General features: G+C 40.7%; 1 protein-coding gene across 1 annotated transcript in view; it reads left to right on the top strand.

Annotated features, from left to right (window-relative positions):
• The window catches only part of HECW1 (HECT, C2 and WW domain containing E3 ubiquitin protein ligase 1), a gene marked incomplete at both ends in the record, with an annotated part of 187,478 nt that extends 178,046 nt beyond the window's left edge, over window positions 1-9,432 (top strand). Inside the window, 2 exons of the mRNA XM_084281623.1 lie at window positions 813-1,011; window positions 9,321-9,432. Of these exons, the coding sequence (XP_084137749.1) occupies window positions 813-1,011; window positions 9,321-9,432 (311 nt within the window). The remainder of the gene's footprint in view (window positions 1-812; window positions 1,012-9,320) is intronic.
• Between the last annotated feature and the right edge of the window lie 10,995 nt (window positions 9,433-20,427).

Below are 20,427 nucleotides of genomic sequence, written 5' to 3'. Positions count from 1 at the left end.
TCAAAATACAGGTCTTGCTTAACCATTCCCTCAACCTATCTATGTCAAGTTGGATTTTTTCCCTTATCCTCTAATACTTGGCCTGCTTTTGCTGAGCATGATTTATTCAGGCTTCCTTGGATGATGGATAAATGTGAAATCCATGAGTTCTGCATTTCAGAAGGAAAGCCCCTGAGGTTTATGTATCCTTCCCTGAAATACAAGGCTTAGGTCTTTGCTGCTGACTGCCCAACCTTTGTGTTACCTTGAAATACTCAGTTAACTACAAGTGCAGCTGGTCCTCCAAGTTATTCTCCTCCTCCTTTTTTTCAGCTTAGCTATTGAAAGAGATTTAGCCTGGGTTTATGCTGGCTTTCCCTAGCACAAACCAAAGCACAGAGCCCCTCAGGTGGGAGGTTTGCCAGGGAAGAGCTTGCAGCCCCAAGCTCCCCTCCATATGTTGGACACTATTGCAATCCAGAAGAGAACACATTTGGGAACCAGAAATTGTCAAGTCGTCAGGACTCAAACTGTGTGGCATAGCACAAGTGGCCTTTTATATCTCATGCAGGCAGCCCCAGTTCTTGCCAAGGGATTTGTCAGAAGCTGATGTACATATTTCAATTTTTGGATTTCAAATGAGTTAGTTATATTATAGTATCCAGAGCCAGGACAAGGTGGGGGGCTATGACCTACCACTCATCAAGAAAAAAATATATTGTTAGGTCAGGATCTTTTCGTAGGAGATCTACCGCTCCATGCTTGTGAGAACATATTTCATTGTTATAGTAAAGGGTGTGAATTTAATTTCTCTCTCTTGCTTCTTGGTTTAGGTTACCATGATGGCCACATAGTAATACGGTGGTTCTGGGCAGCAGTAGAGAGATTTAACAATGAGCAGAGACTCCGGTTGTTGCAGTTTGTCACTGGAACATCAAGTGTGCCATACGAGGGCTTTGCAGCTCTCCGAGGGAGCAACGGACTTCGTCGCTTCTGTATAGAGAAATGGGGAAAAATAACCTCCCTCCCAAGGTATGTCCTGACTAGGATACAAGAACAGAAGTGCTGTGAGAAAGATGAGTCTGTACTTAGTTATATCTCTCTGCCAGTCAAAGACAGTGAATATGGTAAGGACATCTTAAAACAGCAAAGAAACAATTACCATGTTTTTCTGTAATTACATTCAGAGAAAAGTGTTTCTCTTTTGCTGTTTTCTTTTGTTTTGTTTGTTTGTTTGTTTTTGATTTCAAGTCTCAATTTAAACTATTTTGAACCCTGGGAAAAGGTTAAGGTAAAGCTTTCCGTATATCTAAACCTAGTTCTTTTATTTTGATTCTGTATTAGATCCAGAACACCAGGAGCTTGTCAGCTGATTCTGTTCCCTTTACTTGCAAAATACTAGTAAAAATACTCAGGAAGTTACAGAGCCATGAAAGCCAGAATGCACCTCTGATTTTTGGCCAGAGACCTAAGCGTAATCCCTTCATTTGCTCTGATGGTTCCACTTTTTCATCACGAGGAAGCTTAGTGGAGGGGCTTCAGACTGTGTGGTAGTAATGCTCAATATGTTACATCGAGTTCAGCCAGCCTGAACTATAAGCAAATGAGCCATAATGTCATACAGGGCCAACAGACTTCACGGTGCTTCCCAAAGGAGAGGTCATCTTCCTTTTTAAGTACAAAGGAACCAGGGCACCAAAGGAACCAGGTGGTCTTACTTACTAAGGCTACCCAAGAGCTGTGGCACAGCCAGCAATAGCATTGAGCTTTGAGTTCTGCTCCAGCACTTTATCCATGACCAGCACCCATCCTTCCCCCCCTTGAAGTGAGTCACTTTTTCTCAAATGTCCTTACAGTTTCCTAAGACTCTACCCCATTGAGGTTACAGAACACTTTTCATCTCTGAGATTAATTTGCTGAGTGAGCTTTTTACCAAACATTTGCCCTCCAAAGGATGCTTTCTTGCAGCACTCCAAGAGTGTCTATTCACTTTTAAATTATTCTCCTGGAAATGAACTGGAAGCCAAAGGAGACCCTGAAACCCCCCAGATATGTTTTGCAGCTTACCAGCCTGCATTCTCAGTTTCCTCTGGTGACTCTGCTGGCCAGGGTTGGCTAGAATCAGGGCAAGTCTTTTGCAGAAAGACTGCAGACCATCCATGTCAGAAGGCATTTTCAGAGAGTCCCTTGGGTTCTTATCATTTGACTTCAGCTGCAGTCCAAAGGAGGCTAACTACTTTCATGGTGCACAACAAGAATCTGTTTTCACAGACTTGCAGATATATTCAGGCAGTCCATTAACTGTGGGTCTGACCCCGTTTTCTAGTCACTTGCCATCCATATTATTTACACAGAATCAGACTGTGGGGATGGACTTGAGAAGACCTCCAGAGTTCTCTGGAGAGGAGAAGTCTGAGTCTGCTCACTGTCTTAAGTCCAAACCTTCCCATGTTTATGCAGTGGGGACGTGCAGGAGCTGGACCAAGGGCACTGCATCAGCAGACATTCTGAGATAACATCTTAGATGGACTCCCTCTAAAGTCAGGAAAAGGGAAGGAAGTGTGTTTAAGGCATGATTCATCTCACCTTAACACAGGCTTTTAAGATAGCTTGACTGAATCACACCTGGTACATTCTGATTTATTTCCATTGACCATGAAGACTCTACAGAGACCATAGAGAGACCTAGAGCCTAGAGGAAAGCTAGGTGTAGGCACTGAGATTTAAAAACAGATGGAAACGTGTAAGGTCAGTGAGATGACTCATGCCCTCTGAGCTTCAGCCAGCAATGTGGAAAGAAAGCCTGAGAGCTGCAGTTTGCTGTGCATAGGCCCGATCTTCCTTTTGCAGCATAGATATATAGGCTGGTTCTGTGTAACAGTTTTGGAGCTGACCAGAAGCATTCCTGCCCATAGGCAGGCAGCAATTGGAGCTCACAGACTGCACAGCGTTTCAGCATAAGCTCTCTGCACTCCCCACAATGGGAAGGGGCAAGCGGGGAGGGTGGACCTTGGCACGTGCACAGAAAATGCCCTGGGCTGACCCAACAAGTTCTGAAAAGGTAATTGGCCTCTTTCTGCTCTGCTTAACTTTTTTTGTGAACCTAGGCATTACTTATGACCTAGATTCAGTTAGCCTCGAGATATTCACATTAACAGCTTTGTGTTTGTCTGCTGATCACTGAACTTGTTGCTCTCCCTGAAAGAGGCCTCTTTTCCAGGTGAAAGTTATTAGCACCTTTTAGAAGTCTCAGAGCCCTGCGTTCATTTTAGCCAGGGGAAAGAGAAACAACGCTTGCTCACGGGAATAAACACAGCTTGATCGCTGTGAATTACTACCTGTATTTTTATAAAATTATGGGGTGCTGCCAAGTATACACAGTGTTAAGAAATACATAAAACACACAGACTAAACCTGGAGGCTTTCTAAATCCTTAGTCAGGCAACTAAACAAATGTTATTTTAAACTTTTTTTAAATGCCCGATTATGGTTTGCTCATGTTTATTTAGATTTACTTACATATTTACTTAGATTTAGAGGCTAAAAAAAGTCATATGTCATATCCTTTAGGCCTTTGGCCCCTGTGATATAATACGAGCGCAATGTTAGCTGTTTAAAATAACCCACAACAAATTCCCTTCTACTTCTAACAATTCCTACAATTTTACAGCAAGAGTTACCTTGTTCCACATTTTCAAAGTCCTAGGGAAAAGAACAGCTCTCTCGTGTGTCTTAGCAATCATCAGATTTGGTCATACATGTGATCGGATACAGATTGCACCTCTTAATTACTCCCCTTAGTTCTTAGGCCCTGCCCCCATACATGCAGTGCTGTGAGAGGTGTTAGTGAAGCTTGCAAAAAGCTGATGCATTTGGCTTTCCTGCCATCCAGGTAGATGGTGGGTCCCTGGGGAGAGGTTATTCTGGCCCTTGGGTCTTCAGGTGTCTTGCAAAGTATTGAGGTAACTTCTAACTGCATAAGAAAAGCCCAGGACTCCTCCTGTATCCTCTCACTCCTGCTCCAGATGGCTGAAGTAGTTAGGCAACTCTGCCTTAAGTCTTGTTCTTGCACTTTGGCAATGGAGCATGCAACTGCTGTTTGCTTATAGTGAGCAAAGATGTGGTAATACTTACGACAGCCATTACTCTTGAAGTAGCAGCAGAGATGCGGCACGCCCAGAAGCTGTAAATCGCGGAAATGCAATACTTTTCAAAGAATAACCACTAATGCAAAGCACCTAGAAAGCACCGTGGATAAACAAGACTTTTTTTCAGGAAGGTTGAGAATCCATTAATTCCATTCTAAGTTTACTGGTGCGCTTGTTTATCAGTACCAGTTCTTCTCCTACAGAAACAGGTAACAGCATTATAATATGCTCATTTAAGTCAAATAAGCTAGATCACACCAGCAGTTTATTTATAGAGAGTGTTGGTAGCAGACACATTATCCCTGTCTGTATTTACTCGGAATCCACACGCAGTAGAAAGATTGCCACTGTAATCCCAGACCTCCAGATGATAACCCTACAGCAGGCTCCAAAGAGAATGCCAGATTTACTGTTCTGTTGGTGTAAATGTGCAGTGTGGTTTCTTCCAAACGGATGGAGTATATCAGGTGAAATAACACTGAACAGATAACAGGTTCAAGCCCTCGTTCTTCAAGGCTGGCTTTTACTTTCCCTATTTAATGCGAAAAACTTTCTCCTTAAATAGGAGTTACTTTAATGTAATAGGAGTTACTTTAATTCTTTTAGCTGACTTGGCTTTCTGCTCTCTGTGGATTGAGTAGGGATGAATGGAGAATTCTTCCAGCTACACCCTCTTCTGAAGCAGGAAGCCTTTTCTTCCTGGGTTATGTAGATATTCAACACTGAACCAGTTTTAGCAGTGGTTTTGCAAAGTCTTTTCTTTGTTCCCTCCACAACCTTACTGAACAGACAGTGGCTTTCAAGTAGGATCAACATAGCTTCATCTGATGTTGTGGTAGCAGAACTCCTGACCGAAACACACCTATGCAAAGAATCAGCAGTGCTTTCTACTATACATGTAGCTGTTGGAGGCAACAGCTTCCTCTTCTTAAAATCTCAGCCTGCGAAGTGTTCAGCCTACAAATGCCACTGCCCCATCTTCTGGTTGTGCTCCCCACCTGGCCAAAGCTCATGTGAGCTCCAAGGTTATTTCTGTTTGTGTGTCAATTAAGCAGGGACCTCAGAATGTATCCCAGTGATTTATATAATCACATTTGACGCAATGAGGCCACTTTCCCCATCACTGCCAAGTTGTAACTACCCTTTCATCAAAAGAGATTTTCATTCAGCAGGGTGGTATTACCAGCATACTGTCTGCGGGTTATGTATGATAAAGGTTACTAGTGCTAGTAAAGATCTGATCTTTTGTAAGACAGTTCTGTCCCTCTCCATTAGATAATCAACTATTTAATCACCCCAGAATCCCATGTAGCAATTAAAAAAAGATTGTGTGTGACTACAAAGAACTTTGTTCTCCTTTGTTCCTCCTTTCCCAGTGGACTGAATGTGTGTGTTGTGCTCTGTTCTATCTTCCTTATCTCCCATTCTTCTTCTCTTTCCTCTTTTTTTCTCACACGCAAAAGAAATACCATTTACAAGTCGACGTCTGTCTATTGAGCAGTGGTTCTCAGACAGCATATGTGTTCTTTCTTACAGACAAAAGGAGTAACAGACAATACCTGTGGGTCCTGAGGTTGATCAAAGAGGGGTTTGCAGGGTCAACTAAAGAAAGCAAGGTGAAAAGGGAGAAATGCCTGGTTTCTGCCTGACAGACACGGTCATGTCACTCGCCATGCACGTCTTGCAGACTTTAGTTGGTAGGCTCAAGCTATAAATAAGATAGGAGGGAGTTCTGTGCACTCTTACTGCCTGTGCACTCTTGTCATCTTGCGGGTTAAAGGAAGTAACAACAGAAAAATGTAGAAAGCTTAAAAAATATACAAGTGATTTTTAGAGAGAATTCTTAAACAGAAAGAAATAGCATAGCACTGTGAACAGTGAGAGAGATTAAAGATCAGACCACCAAAACTGCATTGAGCAATAAAGACAGACTGCCAGGAAGAACAAAATTCTAAGTGATCCATTTACTGCTTTACTTACTGGAGGATGAGGGCATATGGGGGTCAGAATTGGTGTGCATGACGATCTTGCATTTTTTCTAGAGCAGCCAGAATCCTTTCCATAAAAGCTCTCACCAATCAACTCTTATTCCAGACCTCTCACTCCATGAACACCCTCTCAAATGTCAGCAGGCTTACATGGATGGGGGCTTAATTAAGGGAAGAAAGACTTCTCTCATTGCAGTGACTGTTTCTTGCATTGCTGATGTAATGTTTTCACCCCGAGATATGTGTTGCAAGCCCAGTGCTAGAAAACAGCAAGTGTCCCCTGAATTATGCTTACTGTAGTCACTGCCACTGGGATCAGCAGTAGGAAATCAAAACCATCCAAGAAGAACTTGTCCCCTTGGAGGACAAGGCACAACACTGAATATTGTGGAAAATGCCCTTTCCTCTTCATTGCCCCTGCAGTATCACACAGCATGTGATATAATGGAATAGAGACCGAGCCATTTGTCTTCAGTCCTGTTCGGAAAATAAAGGTTTCAGCTTTCAGTTGCAAGAGGCAAAGGCTATGCACAGTAATGCTGAGGAGAGAAGGAAAAGAAGTGGTCCTGATCAGCCCCCTCTTTTATTTCAGCTAAGGCAGAATATGTTGTTCAGTTAAGGAAGTAGACACCATCTCTTGCCTTTGCAGCAAAGAACCAGTTAGGCCCATTACCGAGTATATTCCAGATAATTTTGCACATAATTATCTCGTAAGATTGAGTGGGCTTCACTGGTATAATTGGAGTTGCAGTGGATCTACGTTAGTTTCATAGAAAAGATTTTGAACTCAGGTTTTGTCCTTTAGCCAGCAATATATTGTGTCTTGAACCTTAAATAGGTAAAGTGTAAACCTAACCTGCATAGCACTCCTGAAAATAAATTTTATTTCTTGATTTGATGGGGCTTTTTGGAATGAACAGATTTTTTTGTATAAAGTTGTTGAACTGGGGAATACAAGTGTGTTGCTTGGCAAAATGCTTTAGTGTTTCTTCTAGACACAGTAGCATTTTCTTCCTGTCTTTGTAATAGTTTCTTTCCACAGTAAATTCCTTGAGCCCTGCTATAGAAGAGCCCACTTCAGTAAACCCTGTCACAGGAGAAGGAATGGATTTTTTTCTGAGTTTGACGAGGTCAATGACTAAAAGTCAACAGCATTTCAAGGCTTCCTTAAATGATATGAAATGAGATGGATCAGTCGAGACAAATGCCTACAAGAAAGTAAACATCAGTCAGTGGCTGTGGATATGTCTGCTGCACATAGGAAGGTGCAGGACAACAACACCTGAGATGGTTTGGTCTCATTCAGCTAGGTACCACGTACCACGCAGAGACACCACTTCAGGCGTAGGGAATGGGCAACAGCACAGCTGCCATCCTGAGCAATCGTGACTGTACAGCCTCCAGTTCGGGAGCCAGACAGCCGAGCACCTCAAGGCCAATGCTCTGAATGGCGCTCTCCTACCCACGGTTAACATGTCCTGAATGGACTGCAAGAAGCCTTCAGTTAATTAACTCCCAGTGGTTGATATGTATTGGCAATGAATTGTAGAAACAACTTAGGCTGCCAAAGATTGCTGAGATAAATAAACAGCGCTCGTGGATAATACACATGATCTGCCACGTTTAATTTCAAGGACTATATTAAATAATGGCTTTATTAATGCTCATTTTTTGCTAGCTCTTGCGTGTTCCCAGCTCATTTGTGCAAGTTCTGTGTTTATTGTACACTCTCTCTGGGAACAACCAGCTAACAAATCTTCATTCAGGAGGGAAAAAAAAGAAAAGATGGTAAAAGCTCTCCTAATTGAAATTGTGTGATGCGGTGAAGATTACGTGCCTCTGGCTATTTCAGTTGCCCGATTGTTTTTAATGATTCACCATCAGTGCCTGATAAAACTCTCCCTCTGAATCTGCAAGTCTCAGGCCAGCCCATCTACCAGCATCGTTTTTCCCACTTTGTGGGTGGCCTAAGAGATGACTAGCAGGGTTTGACATAGTTTCTCCAGTATAGCTTTTGTGCTTCACTGTGGAAGAAATGACATTGTACCAGGGTATGAGATAGAAAAGCTAGAAGTAAAACAACTTCACTGCTTCTAAACATACCAGAAGCTTAGATGTTATTAGACACCAACGCTACGTTTCCATACGCGGGGTTTTGTCAATTCAAATTTATCAGAGGGAGCAAGAGGGAACAGAATGATTTCCAGCATCGTGTAAAACTCAAGGCAGACTGAAAAAAAATGCAGCAATTTTAATGAAAGTGTGCCCTTCCTGTTTGATGAATGAGCTCTGCATTTTTCTGTCAGTGGAAATGGATGAACTGTTGGGGCAGGGACAGTTTCTTTGCCTCACATTTGTATAGCACCTCACACGGTGAACTGCAGCCTGCATCTGGGTCTAATTGCTGCTACCAGTAAAGCTGCAGCAAGGTGGAGGCACGCATGGGGCCCATTCCACGGCTTCTTTTGAAGGTGCTGCCAACTGGGGGTAAATATAACGACAGAACTGGGAGAAGAGAGGGTCATCATGTTGGCAGCTTGCTCTGCACAAAATATTTTGCTTTTGCCTTGGCTACTGCAAATAAATAACATTTAAAGGCCAGGCTTACAGCAGATGGCCAGCAGCTGACTTAAGGGAACATTTTTTAGCAACCTTTCTTCTTCAGTTAGCTGAATGGCCTTTTACCAGTCAGCCCTGCCTCATTATAAGCACATTCTGTCAGTATCATCCATCATATTATGCCTGTTGGCTAGCGCAAAACTTACTAGCTGCTCGTGTTGGATGTACAGCTGAGTTGCATTTTTTTGGGGGTAGCTGGGGAGAAATTCGAGGTAACCAAAATTATGGTAGAGTTTTAGGCACTGTCAGGGCCTAATCCCAGCTCCTCAGTGACCTCCAGCATTTTCCTCCGTGAAGATCCCTGCAGATCGCTGCACCATCTAATGCAGGGGTAGCAGGGAATGATGTTATGTTATAGTTTGCTTGTATCTTCTTTTTGAAATATCCATGTGTATGTGCACGTGTATTTCAGTACCTCAGACTTTAGGGGAATTAAAGAGTTTTACTTTAATATTAGAACTTCTTTGATCTCTCTTGAGTGAACTTGAATGTCTTGAGTCTCAGTAGGAACTTGTTTTCTCAAATCTTGTTTCCTCAAGTATTTATTTAGAATGAACTTGACATGTAGCATATTTTCCTTTTGCAGGGCACACACGTGTTTCAACCGTTTGGATCTTCCACCTTACCCCTCATATTCTATGCTGTATGAAAAGCTGTTGACAGCTGTTGAAGAAACTAGCACCTTTGGACTTGAATGAGGGGGTTCAGGCACTTCTGGTGTTTCTCTGGCTGTTGATGTCATCTTTCCTCTCCAACATCATTTGATCTTGGTTTCCCATGTTTTTATTTTTGAAAACAAAACAAAAAAAAAATCAAGATTGACAAAAGCTGTGCATGAAGAACTGCCACCCTCTAAGATCTAACCTTCATGCTTTCATCCTGTTTCCAATGGACTGCTAGTCTGTATGCAATAGAAAAACAACTGTCTCAAGGTTTCTGTATATCTCTACATACCTCCATTAATAACAATGAAAATACAAATGCAAGTTACACTACACTTGACCAAATGTTAATAAATGTTTACTTCCACCTACGTTGATTAAAAAATAAAAAAAAAAACTCATCAAGCATTCCAAGCTTTTATATGCCCACATCTACTAAATCAATCCACAGCCCATCTTACTTCTTAACAGTTGAATCCAGTACTAGGAGCTGGTCAAATACATCTTCATCCATCCTTGTTTTCCCTGTACATATTGTCCATCTGAGAGACACCTATGAACAAAACTGAATTTTTTATATACGAACTCATGATCCACATCAGTTGCATCAGCTGGAACTGGCCCAGATACATGGTGCAGATAAGACCTTCAAAAACTAAACAAAAACAAAAACAAAAAACCTGTAATGCAATGCAAAGCATAACAGCGATTGTTACGATTGTTCCTTGCCAGTACTGGAGAGAACTTGCGCTTCAGAGATATTGGGAGGGGCATCTCTATTGTTATGTTTACCACACAAGAAGCACAAGGCTGTGCACTCTAAAGAAGGATCTCTTATTATGTAGCATAAAGACAAGGCTCCCTTACCTTAGTATTGTATATGACAAGGCAAAGGGGAAATAAGAAGAATGTTCTAATCTTACGAATACCCATGGATTCTGTTTAACAGATCTTTGTTTTCTGATGTTTAAAACGCTCCTTTCCAAACGAGAAGTCTAGACAATCCCATCCCCTGTGTCAGAAGCCATTTATTTTTTGTCAGATTGGGCTAATCTATGGTTGCTGGTGGCGGTTTTCGGTTGTGTCATTTTTCTTTTCTTGTTCAGTGCAAATCTCCATAACCTCAAGAGTGGCTGCAGACAGAAGGTTTTAGTCTAGGGTCTATGGAATGAGAAGCTGCAGTGAATGGGGGTGCTTGTCAGGGATGAAGGGGGCTGTAACTCTCATACTGTGAAAAATTTCTTGTACTTCCTCCTAGCGTAAGCCCAGAGGCCCTCCAGCCATGTTAGGTACCACTAAACTTAAGATGGATCTCGTATCACTTCAGGCACAACCCTCTTCAATTTGATGTACTTCGCATTCCAACTCTGAAACCAGGGAACAAAAGGAAAACAGCAGTAACAGCAGCAGGCTTGTCTTTGGACGGCGTTTGCTGTGGTTATTGCAGTCAGCCTCACTGCTCTGATTGTGTTCTACTTATTAATCTTTGCTGCCCTTGTTTTCCAAGACTAATCTCAGATTGAAAGTGTTTGTCTTAACTGGGAAAAGGAAGTGAGAAGTATCTTTCCTTCTGATGCCAAACACATTAAAGGATCCATGAAATAGGAAGTGAGAGACATGTAAAGGGTGAGTGAAGGTAAGTGAGAAGGTAATATCATACTGTCTAGCAGCTCACATGAAATACCGCACCTCCTTGGGGGTTGTTGCTGTTGTGTGTTAGCTGTGATTCAGAAAACTGTAAATCAGGAGATCAGTTCAATGTCTGATGTCTTATTCCCAGAAGTTTTAGCTCCAAAGGACCCCAGTCCTTTTTTATTATTATTATTTTTTTATGGTGGCTATACAGAAACTCATTGCACTTGAAAAACTTCATCCTGCATTTTAGATCATTCTCCTGCTTTGATTCTTAGTTCAGTAACTATCTGAAAGTGATGGACCCAAAAAAATATGTGTTTAAGCAGATGCAGTAGCTTTTATTAATGATATATAGAATATCTGGGATATCTAAATTGGCCTATTCATTCTATTTCTGTAACATTTCAGCCACTTTTATAGCAATTAATCGTATAGCTTTTACCGAGGACCTATTTTATAGTATGTGTTGCTATTCATACTGAGTACTCGTATTAGAGTTGTATACAGAGGCCTTGACTACAGGCCAGCTTCATTATACCAGACACCAAAAAAGATGCTTGTTGCTTCCACAAACCAGCTCTCGGGCATCTATTCTACTTGTCCAGCCAGCCCCACTGCACAGTAGACAGAAATCTTTTTTTCTGAGAACATCTGTCATGAGCACATGAGCTACATCAGTGTGAGTCAGACCATGAGAGACCGAACCAAATCTTCTAGTGTACGTAATTTCTGCCTCTTCACCACCAGGCCCCCATACACCAGTGACTGGTGTATGGTTCCTGCTTTATTCCCGGTAATGGTAATGTTACAAAGGTATCTGCACTATGTCAAGTGTTGGATGTCTTCCAACCCTAGAAGAACAGACAGAGAAGTATCCAAGTGGTTGGTCCCTGTTTGGCCAAAGAAAACAGTGGATCAAGAGCTGTCTCATTAGCACAGTTAAAAGCAGTAAAAATATATATTAAAAAATTTTAAAAAATAAAAAATAAAAAAAAAATCCAATCTTTACAATGCTGTATAGTTAAATTTTTAAAGTATTTAAAAACTCTATTTTGTTAAGAAGAAGTGAAACTATTTTTTGTAGCTTAATAAAAGATATTTGTATTTCAGAGACAGCATCAAAACCCACTGACTGAAAGAACGAAGGCTTTCTCCTGAAATTCTTCTTCATGACATGCTCTGGCACTCACCACACACCGAGAGCCAGATGGGGTGGCATGCATCGCCACATCTGGCAAATGCCATCTCGAGCAGCTTGTCCATTCCTGCCCTAGGAAACATACAGCATAGCCAGCTACTTCCCATCAAAATCCTTGGCCCAAAGCTTTCTTTCAAGCACACAAGCTAGGAGTAATTTTTAAAGTTTTTTTTCGTGGGTGTCAGATGACATTAAAGTAACAAGATCACAGAGGTGGCCTTGCAGGTTATTTTGGATCTAACACCAGGAATAGAGGAAGACAGCCAGTTATTTCATAAAGAGGAAGAAAATGCCATGCGACTCCCTGCCTTTCTTGTGTTGTACCATCCCGGTTCTATCCCTCTCTTCCCAAACTCCCTGCCCCGGTAAGTTTTCAAGCACTGACATCACTCCCGGGATATGCGGCTCACCACCTCACTGTGCATTCTTCCATCCATTGTGCTCACACCGGGGGCTGAATCCGGCCCCAGCCTGGAATGAAGGGGAAGCTGTGCACGCAGGTGGCACTGCAATGTTGGAGTCAGCGAGAGAGAGAACGATGCTAACAGGCGCCGGGAGGAACCCACCTCCCCTGTCCTGTTCTTTAACCTGCCCATTAGGTACTTAATTGACTTTGTTGCTATTACTGCATATGCAAGGCATATAGCCTTCCTTGTTCACCTTCCAATCCAAGTGTTGTGACTCGTATTTGTGCTCTCTCCAGGTCTGTATTTGCATATGTAACACGTGGACTGTTAATGACAGAATTTCTGTTTTCATTGTTTTCTCCCAGGAAAGACTTTAACATTTTCCATAGGGCAGACTTGCAGTGAAATATGTGAGCAATGAGCATTCAAAGCAATCTGCTCGTCTTCTTCACCTCCGTTACATTTACACACAGAGTTGGCTAGATAAAGATATGACACCAACATCAGTGGATTTTAGAAGGGAATAGGCAATCTGACAGCTTTCCTGAATCGCAGTCTTTGATAGGAGCAATTAATATTGGTAATTTGTACGTTTGGCTTCAGGGGGCTGTTATTTTTCTCAGAGATTGTTGTGATGGTATTCATGGTAGAGGGAACAAAAGGAATATTGCTGTTGATTAAATCCTGATGCTATTTGGGCATTAAGCTGAAGATAAGAGAATGAAAATGGGTATTTTTAGGTCTTCCACCTTGAAGTAGTCACACTGACTGTTCAAGCACACGTGCTATGCAGGATTTGATCCAGTACAAACACATCCATACCTTCCTGTTGACCGCGTCAGGTCTAAACCTTACAAACGTCACTTGGGTCTGCAGTGCGTGACATGAGCACTCGGCTTCGATCGTGTGGTTGTGCGTATTCAGAACTTGACTTTTATGTTCTAGGGAGATCCGTGGCTATGACAAGGCAAGAAGTAAGTGATCCAAGCTCCATCTACCAGAGAAATCAGGAGTTTTGTACAGGTCTGACACAGAGGACATTTTTCACCCAGTTTGCTCAAGTGCCCATGAACTTTTCGATTAACTGTAGCTAAGGTTTGAGTTCGTGTTCTAGTCTGAGGGACAACCAAGGGGAGGAAGTTGGTTTTGTGTTTTGTTGTTCTAGTCTCACTGCAACAGGGAGTTGACATACCTCTAGCTCAAAACAGTCAGATACTGAATTCGGAAACCAATTAGGAAATAAACTAAAATACCTACGCACAGTGAAGGAGCTAACCTCATCCTAATCTTGTGGTAGTCTGTTGAATTCCAGCAGTATGAATTTGACTGGAGATATGTTTCATTTCTGTTGAAATAAAAATTATTTGCCCTGTCTCCACAGTAGTATTAGTAGGGCTTCCCAGTCAAGATTGAACACTTTCAGTCAAACGCAGACCAACAGATCTTTCTACAATAAATGCGGTGCTTTTTTATTATAATACTTGCTGTACCTCAGTGTTTGTTATTTAAAAAAAAAATACTGTCTGCAATATACTAAATCTGGGATAGGTTTTCCAGTTATCACAAGGTCCAACAGATTGGTTTATTACTTTCTCTCTAGTGAGTCATGTAGTTCCTTTGTTCTAGTAGCAAAACAGGTGCCTGTAGATGGTAGATACTAGGTATAGTAAATATTGTACCATTAGACAAATTCCCTGCAGCTTCCAATTTCTCTAACAGAAATGTCTGTTATGTTTTTGTTAAAGACTACACCAAGTCAATGGCAGGAATGGTCCTCATTATTGGACTGACTTTGCTTATATTGACAGAAAAATGTCACATGATATTCAGGCTGTGCTTTCTATTCAACCATATCACTATAGAGGAATGTCAATAAAATCACTTTGTTATGGCACTGTGTGGACTGTCTATTGCAAACAATTTCTTTTGTAGAGGATGCATTTCACTGGAGTGGGGGGATACTGGCACTGGTTGAAGTCCACTGACTTACGGAGTTGCTCGTCCTCTGCCAGGGCAGGATCTTATCCTTTCCAACCATTGCGTTTAGACCTTTCCATGGCTTTTGTTCAATTTCCTAGGTACGTCTAAAACCTGAGGTTCTCCATGTAAGTGTGCATAACCTGTGTGCTCTCCTAGACTACCCTAAGACCAGCTCTGCCTTGAAAGCATGTGAGCTTATTCCTCGTTACGGAAAACCTCTGGGCAAACAGGGACAAAGAGGTACATACCTCACTTCCAGAGTCTAATTACTGCATTGCAGGTATGAAATGCAAGTGCAAAGATGATTTCCTAATAGCATATGCTAGGTCTGCATTAAGTGTTGACAGCAAGTAAGTAGCAGATGCTCTGGCATTCTCAGGATGTCACACCCATCTCCTTGCTGCTCGTCACTGTAATATCTCAGGCATGTTTCATTAGCACATTCCAGGACAGATTAGCACACCTCAGATATCCAGTCAGCAGACACCTTGCTGACCATACCTGTTTTCTTACATAAATGGTGCCTCACGAGGGATACTGGTAGAAAAAGAACTGCAGGAAAGCATTTCAAATGCGAGCAACTGTTTCATCAGTATCAAACGCGAGCAACTGTTTTACAAGGAAAAAATAATCACCAGCAGAAGACACTCCAATGAAAATGGTAAGCACGTCATATTGAAGACAACCCTTACTGAAGACCCGACTGTGTGTTCTTGCAGGCGTGTGAGGAGGGAATGGGGGGAGAAGGTACTTAAAATACTAAGCTACATTTCTCTCAATTTTTCACAAATAAAGGAAGAAAAAAGCAACATCTACTAAAAAGCAGTGACATGATGAGCTACTACTGATCATTAGGGTACTCCAGAGGTGTCGGTTTCTTCAACAATGGCCCACTTACGTGGCTGGAACTATGTCTCTTATGAGAACCCATTTTATGATACATGTTACTGAATTTTTGCTAAATGACACAGCTGAGTCCACCTGAAGCCTCCATACCTACAGCAGATGCCCTTCTGGCATGCCAATGAAACTCTGTAAACCTATAGGATGTTACAAATCAATAATAGTCCCTTCCCGCTCTGTGGTACCAAAATCATAGGGTTTTTTTTTTTTGCTAAAGTAGACAATAAATCAGTTTGTAGCCTGACATTCATTCTTGTATAAGAGGACAGATTGGACAATAGCTGTCATTTCTGGAGAGCAATGGAGAACAAAGCCACAAAGGATCCGCTGCGTCTCCTCTAATCATAAATCCTTCTTGGGCTGCAAAGCTACACTCTGTCTTATTATTGCTTTAATTTAATTCTGGTAGCCCTCAAAATTGATTCTTCCTGAAAATAACTTTCATGGGGATACCAAAATGAAGCGTGTGGTTCTGTTTGTTTAGTTCCTACCCTCTTGGAATTAAGTACTGGAGAAAAAATAATAATAATAATAATAAATAAATAAATATATTATTCTGTCTGAAACAGGAGCCCCAATTCTTATTTATATTAGGCTTTGGTGCAAAGCAGATTTATCCTGCCATAAGCCTACTGTAGCTGAAGCTCCTCCCCACAGAGCCACCCTACCTCTTCCAGGCCGAGTAGAACAGAAAGCACCAGGGAACACAAAACCCGCACCTAACAATGTGTTGTTTTTTTTTCTGGAATTGCTGCCTGAATGTCGGATTCCATGTAATAAATTTCCATGATATAAGAAAAACGTGTCGCTGAGTGCATCAGTTTTCTGTGTCGGTGATAAACAAGAGTAATACTGAGGTGCCTCGTGTTTTCTTCTGTGAAAAGTAATATGCTGCAGGGACATACCTTTAACTTTAAACATTTTCAGTATGAAAATAAAAGACTGTTTGGGTTATTTTCTTTCCCAGTTACAAAATCAATCAGTTGTAATGGAAAATGGTGTAAATGCTCTGTAGTGTGATGCTGAAAAGTCTATTCAGTCAGTTTCAACAGCCAGTAGTTGAAGAGCTATTGTTAGGCGAGATTTCCTAACGCTGCTTTTCCAGAATTAAAATAGCATGCAAAAATAAATTGCTCATGCTCATATTTTTCTGTTTGCAGCACTTAATATGCCTCAGCCTGTAGACAAAGCAGTATATGTAGCTGTATGCCTCATGGAGCCATCATATTTAGATAACAGCTTTTCAGGAATGTGGCTGGGGCAGCACTGGAATCTGCTTAGGATCTTCGTTACGAGCTGTGATCTGACTCTGGTACCTCCAAGGTATTTCTCAGTATTAAATCTGCAAGTGAGTTTTTAGGAATTACTGGAATTAGTAATACAGATTACTGTATAAGATTATACTCTCCATTTGCAAGGATAATGCATTTACTGACAGCTTTGGCATAACTGGCAATTGAACATAAAGTTCCCTGCTTTTGGCCTGTAAGTTAACAGCTTTAATGATTCAAGCATTGATTAACAGAACTGGGACCTCAGAATTTCACCCCTAGTACCACGGTACACAGAGCACACAGCATGGCTTTCAAACATCATAACTGTGCTTCAAATACATATTTTAGCTCTTCTAATGTACAAACTGAGAGAGTTTATCTTTATGCTCTGGACACAGATATAAAATAAGCAGTGTTGCATCCTGGATTTTGTAAAATATGAAGCCTACCTTATTTGTGAAAGATGAATTAATCTCCGGGACTGACTTGGCACTGCAGAGAAGCAGTGAAAGTGAGCTGAGGAGCACCCAATATGTTGAGGGACCAGTATTATGTGTTTTCCAACTGGTAAATGAATGTTATTATAACTTATATAAAGCTCATATTCAAATGGAAATTTCTGCAAAATATGAACCTGTGAAAGTATTTGGAAAGGTTATTCTAAGATCTTCCTAGCGCAAGGCTATTCATCTCTCCTGGAAAATGATGAAATCAAATACTAGGAGCAAAAATGAGATTTCTTATTGCCGCATGAGCCTCAGTTTATATTAAATCTTTCACAAATGTAAAAATAATTCTACGAAGCTGGCAATAATAATGCATAGTGCTGCCACTTAGTGGAGCTGTGCTTTCTGTCCTTAAACTGGAAAAGTGAAAATCAGTAAAACTTTGTTGTTGTTGTTGTTGTAGTTTGTAAGAAACTCCAGTCTGTGCAGAAGTCTAGCACAGGACTGGTTTTCAGTGGTGCTGGGTACTCAGAGCTCTTGTCTAAGTGCCTTTACATGATGACAGAAAGAATTTGAGTAATACAGGAGTGAAGCAACTTAGATGATAAATACGTACTCTTCTGGCTGCCTCACAAGCAAAACAATCACATCAAGAAATAAGGGGCATGCAAAATACATGGCTTCATACAAATCTTAGGCAGCCTGCAGAAATGCCGGCTACAGAAGATTGTGTTTTTCTGTGACTACATGAGTTGAAAGGATGAATATAGCACCTGAAAAAAATACCTTAAGCTCTGCGTGCTGAGTTATGGATGTGTAGATTCCATGTTTCTGTTGTAAAGGTACCATGATGACGATCATCATCATTCAGGGTGATAACGTACAAGTTGCCTGAATGCATTCATTGTGTAGGAAACAGTCCTGTGAAGATCAAGCTGGAGTTAGATGTTATAACTGAGCGTATCTTATGTACCTATACAACGTGTCTTCAGAGTGGAGTTGAAATCACTCTTCCACTCAAGTGCCTGCCAACATAAATTGAAAAGGGCATGCTTTTAAGCAGAGTACTAGTGGTGGTGTCTTTCACCTTACTTCTTGCTTCTTAGCTTCCAGGTCAAACATAGCTCATGAGAATGAATGCCTTGGCTGCTACTGGCAGAAAATAAAAAATATATTGAAATAGTAAACAGTTAATGTTACCTGTACACACAGAAATCAGTGTTATGCCATCTAAGTGCACTTGAGCATACAACACCTAATATTTCAGTGATTGCAGCCAAATATCCAAACAAAACAAAGGACCACATATATTTTTTTGGTAAATAACATATGAGAGTAGCCAACCTAAATATGACTGTTTGCTTATCTGTGAATAAATCAAGCATTGTTCATATACACATACATTTCTCCCTGTATGGATAGCAGACATAAGCTTATGCTGCAGAATTTAAGACTAAGATGAGTGCTATTTTAATACACAGGTTAAACTACCATGAGTCCTGAAGGTTATGTTCAGTCTTTCTACAAAGAAAACTATGATTCCATATATCAGCTCCATAATATTTTGCTACGGCTGAGCAAATCAAAGTCTCTTCTAAGGCTTGTGCATAGTAAAGTGGGAGAAAACATTATTTTAGTCAGCTTTCAAGATAGTAAAATGTAATTTTTCTTTCTGCCACTGTCTTCGCATTCTCTAGGTAATTCTGTTTAAGAGTGCAACAGATTCATCTTTCTATTACATTAAGACACTGAACTTCTGATGCCATTGGTATTTTCTATCCTATGGAAGAAAAACAGATACATTTACATACTGTATGGAATTAAAGTTCTTCCAGATAAGAAGAAACAATATATTCAAAGTCCTTCATAATTTACATACAAATATATCTTAAATTTATCTGAGTAAAATAACCATATGTGGAAAAAATATAAGCATATGTGTTGCATAAAGAACCAATTGGTAGAATCTTAAAGGCATTTAGGCATCTAAAACACATGATTTATTTCAAAATTTGTCTGGAGAACCTTAAATATCCTAAAATATTTTGAGGATGGCCTGTTCATGTTCCTGCATCAGTAATTGCACTCTCTTCCATAAATTTTCTTTGCAGTTTCTTTTCTTTTTTTTTTTTTTTTTTTTTTTTAGGAAAATGTGACTGTGAAAGTAAGTAAAGAAGTAGAAAAGATCTTAAGAATTAAGTATCTGAAACCTTCCTTTAGTATCAACATACTTTTAAGATAAGAACCTTTTTTCAGGAGACAACATTTTTTCCATAGTAAATGCCTCTGATATGTATCTTCAGATGTAACAATTTCTTGACCACTGTTTAATCTGAGTTTTATTGTTCAGTGGTAAGAGTCTGGCTCTGCTACTACCTTAACTACACTCTGAGTGGAAAGCACATCAGTACGGTAAGTCTTGAACTCTCCATTATTCTACAGCTTCTGGAATTTATTCCTAACCTATTTAATTCTGCAAATCTGATTTGGCATTAAGTGAATTAGGGAATTTCGGAGAAGTGCCTTGTCAGCAGTTGTACTCCCATCTGAATCATCACCGATCAATGACTGGGGTTTGGCCTGAATCCTTTCCTGTATGTCGGCCTATTTCCTCATTAGTCTCTTCTCCTTCATGCTCTGGATATTGGCAGGCAGTGGCAAAGAGATTCTGTGCCCTTAATGGAGACAAATTCAGCAAGACTGCTCTCTATAAACAACTGCCACACAGCACGGTTCTCTTAAACACGTACTTGAAGAAAGCCATACAGTGAAGGGCTGGTGACATGAGCTGAGGATGGCCATTCCTCAAGCCACATCCAGTTATGCTCCTCAGCGAACAGCCACAGGACCAAAATCCGTCCTCAGTTAAATGAGACAGGGAAATACGTCTTCCCTGCCAGATCACGATGTGCTAAGAGGCATGCATATTCTCACACCACAGATCCTACAGTCTTTTTGTGTTTTTTTGTTTTGGTTTGGTTTGGTTTGTTTGTTTGTTTGTTTTTCATTATCTTCTCCATTATTTTATAATATTCTGTGCAGTAGCCAGAAATAAAAACTTGACAAGCGTACAAAATAAGTTTGTAACTGTGGACTACAAATACAACTATAAATAACTATGATCAGGGCAAAACTTCAGGATGGATTTATCCTGTGACGTTTTAAACCCTACAGTCTTTAATCAGCTA

Source organism: Netta rufina (genome assembly GCF_964035555.1).
Source record: "Netta rufina genome assembly, chromosome: 2".
Classification (NCBI taxonomy): domain Eukaryota; kingdom Metazoa; phylum Chordata; class Aves; order Anseriformes; family Anatidae; genus Netta; species Netta rufina.
Note: the sequence above shows the minus strand (reverse complement) of the source record. Positions and strands in the feature narration are given on the sequence as shown.